The sequence below is a fragment of the Hylobates moloch genome, unplaced genomic scaffold (genome assembly GCF_009828535.3).
Source record: "Hylobates moloch isolate HMO894 unplaced genomic scaffold, HMol_V3 SCAFFOLD_21, whole genome shotgun sequence".
Lineage (NCBI taxonomy): Eukaryota > Metazoa > Chordata > Mammalia > Primates > Hylobatidae > Hylobates > Hylobates moloch.
In genome coordinates this window covers 52,591,768-52,599,192 of record NW_026652296.1, presented here as the reverse complement: position 1 = coordinate 52,599,192, position 7,425 = coordinate 52,591,768, and the positions used below count along the sequence as shown (strand labels likewise).

The 7,425-nt window shown below is 37.0% G+C and overlaps 1 protein-coding gene across 5 annotated transcripts in view; it reads left to right on the top strand.

Annotated features, from left to right (window-relative positions):
- PLCB1 (phospholipase C beta 1) overlaps nt 1-7,425 on the top strand; it is a 767,658-nt gene that overhangs the window by 551,038 nt on the left and 209,195 nt on the right. For all 5 annotated transcript variants that reach the window (XM_032143066.2, XM_058433160.1, XM_032143068.2 and 2 more), the window contains one exon: nt 3,842-3,988. In XM_032143066.2, the coding sequence (XP_031998957.1) occupies nt 3,842-3,988 (147 nt within the window). The remainder of the gene's footprint in view (nt 1-3,841; nt 3,989-7,425) is intronic.

Here is a 7,425-nt window from a genome sequence, read left to right as displayed (position 1 = left end):
AAAATATATATATTTATATGAAAATATATATAGAAATATATATAAAATCAGTGTCTCATAGCCTCCTTTGACCTGGCTTTGACATCTTCTGGATTCCTCAACAATGGATTAAATAAAACTTGGATACACATTCTTTGCATGTTCCAAATTATACCTTGACCTTGATTATAATATCTTCATTTGAGTATGACAAATATATGATGTGTACACCCTCACTTTTCTATCCTGTACCCAAGGCAGACATCAAAATTAATCACAGGCATGGTTCTGAATCTTTCTCAACACAAGCACCCAGAAGACATTAACAATAAATGGAAATTGGAACTAAAGTTAAAATCCATTTGTCATTTCTGCCCTATTGGCCTATGTTGTTTTTTTCTTGCTTTTAAAAGTTGCTGATCAAACCAAAGGATGTTTATTCTTGCATTTCATTCTTGTTCTTCTTTCATGTTCAATAAACCATTGTATTAGATTGCACAGTTATTTTATTGCTATGATATGCATGTGTTTACAAGCACACACTTGCCAGTTTTCCATACCCTGTGACTCCGCCAGTATGCACACTCATCCAGCAGTTACATTAGTTTCCTTTCCTGGCCCCTGAACATACTTGCATTTATTGCCTGTCTTTTAAGGAATTGCTATAGTTAGAGACTGAATTGTATGAAATTGCCTTTTGCATAGGTGAAAAACAGCAAATATTACAAATTTCATATCATTTGACCTAATTAGAACATAAGAATCCAACAAAATGCTGCTGTCTTTGGTGATCTTCCAGTTCCGAAACAATTTATTTTCTGTTTTGAATCCCAATAATCATCCAAAAGAAGTAGTGATTTAGCACCCACTGTGCACAAAGCATCTAGTAGACACCAGGGACGACAAAGATACATGCACATTCTGCTTTTAAAGGTGCTCGTGCCTGGGTTTCAAGGGGTGAATGGCCTTATTTCCTATTAGATGGTGAGCTCTTTGAGGGCAGAGGCTGTGTTTTACTGTGCTTTATTTTTCTGTGCATTTATTATATCGTAGATGTTCAATAAACCTTTGTAAAATTAGTGAAAGGAAAAGAGATAGGGGAGAAGGAAAGGAAATAGAGAGAAAGGGAGGAATAGAGATTCTAGTGTGAAAAGCATGTGCCCAGGCCCAGCTCAGTGGCTCATGCCTGTAACCTCAGGACTTTGGGAGGCTGTGGTGGGAGGATCGCTTGAGTACAGGTGTTCAAGACCAGCCTGGGGAACATAGGAAGACCCCTGTCTCTACAGAGAGAAAAAAAATTACCTGGGCATGGTGGTGCATGCCTGTAGTCCCAGCTACTCGGGAGGCTGAGGCAGGAGGATTGCCTGAGCCCAGGAGGAAGGTTTTTCTTTTGTGAAACAGCTCCTCTCATCAAAAGAGGCAAAACAAACTTTCCTTCTTATTTTTTATTCTTGGACAATAGTAAAAGCAATTTAGCTATTGAGTTTCCAGAACTTGGGAAAAGCAGTCATAGGTCATCTTGAGAAATGTATTGAATGTGAAAAGACTTTTACTGTGGTGAATAATCAGTGCTAGCTTTGCCATTTACAAATGACGCATCTCTTAGCAATCAAGAATAAATAATGTTTAAATCAGTAAAAATTAGAATTGTTAAATGTCGTCATTTTACTGATAGGTTCGGCAGTAGGGGAGAAGAGAAGGAAAACAGATACTTTTATATACCATTGGTGAAAGTCAATTGCTAGGACTTTAACAGGAAGAAAATTGGTTATGTGTATTAAATTCCTCAAAAATACGCAAAGTCTTTGAATCAGAAATTCTATTTCTGGGAATTCATCCTGAAGAAATAATTAAGTATTTATACAAAGATGTAACCATCAGAGTAGTCAATGCAATGTCATTTATACTAGTGAAAAAATTAGAAACAACTTTAATGATCAATGATAATAGAATATTATTTCATATTATACTGCTATATTTTATGATATAAAAAAATAGATAGTTGCATATTTTATGCTATAGTTAAATATTTATCTGCATAGAATTTATTTTTACATTAAAAATGTTCATTATATATGCTCAGTTAATACAAAGGTTACTAAATTATATATATAATTATATGTATGTGTGTATATGCATGATTACAGCTTCATAAAAGAATTATACACACCCACGGGTATTTTTCTGGAAGGATACACACCAATATTTTAGCAGTAGTTATCTCTGAAAGAAAAGTTAGGGATATTCAAAACAAGTTTTATTTTTTCTCTCTGTGTATCTCATTTCCCAATTTTTCTTTAATGAACATATTCCACGTTTATAGTAATAAAAAACTGTTTCAACAAGAAAAAGAAAATGCTACCCTCCAACATTTGTTGGCAACATATTTACTACCCGCAAATATGTTGTTTGAAGCTTTGATTGTCAAGACTGAAGAAACAAATTGTAGTGATAGACCAAAATACTTAAGATGATCCTATGTATCTATGAAGATTATTATGACAAAAAATTGTCTCAATACATGTATCAAAACATCCAGTTGTACACCTTATATAGTTTTTAAAATCATACCTCAATAAAGTTGACAAAAGAATTTTGTCAATATTTAGTATTAGTCAACTCAGAAAGGTTACAACATAGAAAAGTTTCTAAATAGAATCTGAGTAAACTAAATTACCTGGGTCATATTTCTGCCATCTGAAGTAAAATAATTCTTAATATGAGATTTAAAGATCTTTTTTCATGAGCATTCAAATTTTTATTTTCAGGAAAGACTCATTTGTGGGCATCTTTATTTTCTGTTTCAGAGAAAAATATCATTATTTGAAAACACCTTTTTTTTTTTTTTTGAGACAGAGTCTCACTCTGTCACTCAGGCTGGAGTGTAGTGGTGTGATCTCAGCTCACTGCAAACTCCGCCTCCCGGGTTCAAACAATTCTCCTGCCTCAGCCTCTCAAGTAGCTGGGACTGCAGGCGCCCACCACCACACCTGGCTAATTTTTCTGTATTTTTAGTGGAGATGGGGTTTCACCATGTTAGCCAGGATGGTCTCAATCTCCTGACCTTGTGATCCGCCTGCCTTGGCCTCCCAAAGTGCTGGGATTACAGGTGTGAGACACCGCACCCAGCCACGAAAACACTTTAACATTATTTTAAATAATAAAACCACTTGTAAATTATTTATGTATTTATTTATTTTTATTTTGAGAAGGAGTCTCGCTGTGTCGCCCAGGCTGGAGTGCAGTGGTGCCATCTCGGCTCACTGCAACCTCCACCTCCTGGGTGCAAGCGATTCTCCTGCCTCAGCCTCCTGAGTAGCTGGATTACAGGCGCCCACCATGCCCAGGTCATTTTTGTGTTTTGGGTAGAGACGGGACTTTGCCATATTGGCCAGGCTGGTCTTGAGCTCCTGACCTCAAGTGATTCACCCGCCTCAGCCTCCCAAATTGCTGGGATTACAGGCCACTTGTACATAATTTTGATTATAAAGTAACATATATTAATAAGAAAAAAAATTGAAAAATCACCCCAAATTCTATTACACAGAGATAAGCACTGGTAACATTTTAGTGCCGATCCATAAAGTTAATGCCCAATCTTATATTAGAAAACAGGAGGTTGGTGTTTATTTAAATCCTGTGAAAAGTTGGTGGGGCTCATGTAACTACATTTTTTCTCTATTATCTGTGACATTTGGAAATAATTGTAGTGAAACAGCATAATCCTACACTCTTATTTATCCATACTAAAATGTCTTCTACCTTGGACACTACCAGATATTTCTGGAAAAAAAAAAAAAGAGGCGACTTGACACCCATAAAAAGAATGCATTCACATCCTTTCTAACTTCATTTCTTCCAGGACAAATATCAGTGGATGGGTTCATGCGCTATCTGAGCGGAGAAGAAAACGGAGTCGTTTCACCTGAGAAACTGGATTTGAATGAAGACATGTCTCAGCCCCTTTCTCACTATTTTATTAATTCCTCGCACAACACCTACCTCACAGGTATGAATTTGCTAGTTCCTTGTTACTTTAGCCAGTCTCAACAAATTTCACCAACCTCTACTTTCTATTGTTCAGAAGTTGAGGTGTGTTTTCTTCCATTTCCTGCGAAATGCCTCTGAGAACTCTGGGGTTCCCCCACCAGAGCCTCCCGCCCCCCATGAGCAGTCATGTCCACACGTGTATGAAGCAATAGCATCATTTCTCCATAGCCTAAGTTTTCAAGTCTTCCAAAATGCAACCATGGCTGACATTTTCAGATCAACGGGATTTTTGTGTAACTGAACTCATTCTTCAGTGTACTTGAAGCCATGTCCAGTCCTACCCAGTTCTCTGGGCTGTGTTCATCTACATGACAGCTCGCAAGTTCTTAAGTGGTGGCTCATGCCTGTAATCCCAGCACTTTGGGATGCCGAGGCGAGCGGATCACCTGAGGTCAGGAGTTCGAGACCAGCCTGGTCAATATGGTGAAACCCCTGTCTCTACTAAAAATACAAAAAAAAAAAAAAAAAAATCAGACAGGTGTGGTGGCGCATGGCTGTAAACCGAGCTACTTGGGAGGCTGAGGCAGGAGAATCACCTGAACCCAAGAGGCGGAGGTTACAGTGAGCCGAGATCATACCACTGCACCCCAGCCTGGGTGACAAGAATGAAACTTTGTCTCAAAAAAAAAAAAGAATTAAGTAATTGCTTTTTGTTCAAGGTAGGACAGGGCTTTAGGCAAAAACAAATTGACCTGTGAATGGCAACTTATACTTTATTATAAACATTATAATAAAGTAGGAAAAAACAACAATGTGTTTCCTAATCTGATCTTAAATTAAGCCTTGACCTATTTGGCAGTCTGATAAAGTGTATGCACCCTTCTCAGAATGCCAAATGCATAAATTAAGTACCTAGAATTAAAGAGGAAATAAATTTCATTGAAATATTTTTATAAAATGTTATGATATATATTCTTGTATATCTCGGTATTAACACAATTTAAGTAAGTATAAGCAAAATGTTGTGATATTTGCAACAATTGGAATATAATACACAGATCTTGCTAATGACTTGTAAACTACATAGTTAACTGAAGAGAATGTTAAATTTTGTGTAGAGGTTAAAATTAAAACTGTAACCATTTTTTCTCATCCAAATTCAAGGAGGTTCATGGAATATCACTTTAACAGTCTAGATCTTTGACATGATAAAATTCAAAGAAGTATAATTTTTAAAATCTGAGCACATTATAGAATCTTACATTTATCCTATATTTAGGACCACAAAACTCAAAAATACTTAAATATGTGTCCGGTTGAATTTTGGGTATTGTGTGTGATTTTGTTTAACTGGAAGTCACAATATAGAGTAGATTTTTTACCAATAATCTTTTGAGTCCAAAATACCTTCCAACTGATATATTTATATTCGTTACATTCTATTTTATTTGTCATATAATAAATGAGTCAGTAATACCAAAATGATTGAATGACAAGACTGATTGGATATACATTTTATTTTTTCACCTTCTTTCAGAATATATTAATTTTTCCCTTTCTGCATATCACTAGGGTTTTCAGATTTTATGTATGTTCATTCAATCACGGCTGCCATTCTCCTTTTGAGAGACCAAATTGTCTCAACTTTGGTTGATAGGAGACATTTTTAGGCTATCATCTGTGTCCTCTTGACATGACCTATTAATCTTTGAAAGTGTTCTGGCACATAAAGATCTTCCAGACTCACCTTATTCCTTTCTGCTCCAGAGATGGAAACAGACTATTCCCCAGTGAGCCCTGGTTCTTTTTGATGGGAAAGAAAAAGTATGAGTAACAGCAATTTGGACCCTGAACACTGCCTGGACTGTTTCAGTGAACAAAGGAAGAAAGGATAATTTTTTTTGTCTTTTTAAGGCACGAGTTCACATAAATATTTCTACTTCTACCTACCAATTTAAATTATTATTATTATTATTATTATTGAGACAGGGCCTCACTCTGTTGCCCAGGCTGGAGCACAGTGGCATGATGACAGCTCACTGTAGTCCCGATCTCCTGGGCTCAAGCAGTCCTCCCACCTCAGCCTCCTGAGTAGCTGAAACTACAGGCATGTGCCGCCACACCTGGCTAATTTTTTATTTCTTGTAAAGGCAAGGTCTCACTATGTTGCCCAGGCTGGACTTTCCTGAGCTCAAGCAATCCTTCTGCCTCAGCCTCCCAAGGTGCTTGGATGAACAACATGAGCCACTGTGCCTGTCCCCAGTTTAAATTATTTTTTTTAAAAATTATTTTTACATAAGTTATAAGGGTATTGGTGGTATTTGGTTACATGCGTAAGTTCTTTAGTGGAGATTTGTGAGATGAGAGCCTGGTGCACCCATCACCCGAGCAGTATACACTGAACCATATTGGTTGTCTTTTATCCCTTACCCCCTGCCCCAAGTCCCCAAAGTCTATTATATCATTCTTAGGCCTTTGCGTCCTCATAGCTTAGCTCCCACATGTCAGTGAGAACATATGATGTTTGGTTTTCCACTCCTGAGTTACTTCACTTAGAAAAATAGTCTCTAATCTCATCCAAGTCATTGGAAATGCTGTTAATTTATTCCTTTTTGTGGATGAGTAGTGTTCTATCATATATACATACCACAGTTTCTATATCCACTCATTGACTGATGGGCATTTCAGTTGGTTCCACGATTTTGCTATTGTGAATTGTGTTGCTGTAAACATGCGTATGCAAGTATCTTTTTCAAATAGTGACTTATTTTCCTCTGGGTAGATACCCATTGTGGGATTGTTGGATCAAATGGTAGTTCTACTTTTAGTTCTTTAAGGAATCTCCACACGGTTTTCCATAGGGGCTGTACTAGTTTACATTCCCGCCTGCAGTGTAGAAGTGTTCCCTGATCGCTGCATCCATGCCACCATCTACTGTTTTTTGATTCTTGGATTATGGCCATTCTCGCAGGAGTAAGGTGGTACCGCACTGTGGTTTTGATTTGCATTTCCCTGATCATTAGTGATGCTGAGCATTTTTTCATATGTGTGTTGGTCATTTGTACATCTCCTTTTGAGAATTGTCTATTCATGTCCTTAGCCCACTTTTTGATGGAATTGATTGTTTTCTCCTTGCTGATTTGTTTGAGTTCATTGTAGATTCTGGATATTAGTCCTTTGTCAGATGTATAGATTGTGAATATTTTCTCCCACTCTGTGGGTTGTCTGTTTACTCTGCTGACTGTTCCTTTTGCCGTGCAAAAGCTCTTTAGTTTAATTAGGTCCCAGCTATGTATCTTTGTTTTTATGCAATTGCTTTTACCCAGAAGCAATTTTTGGTCATGAAATCCTTGCCTAAGCCAATGTCTAGAAGGGTTTTTCTAATGTTATCTTCTAGAATTTTTATAGTTTCAGGTCTTAGATTTAGGTCCTTAATCCATCTTGAGTTGATTTTTG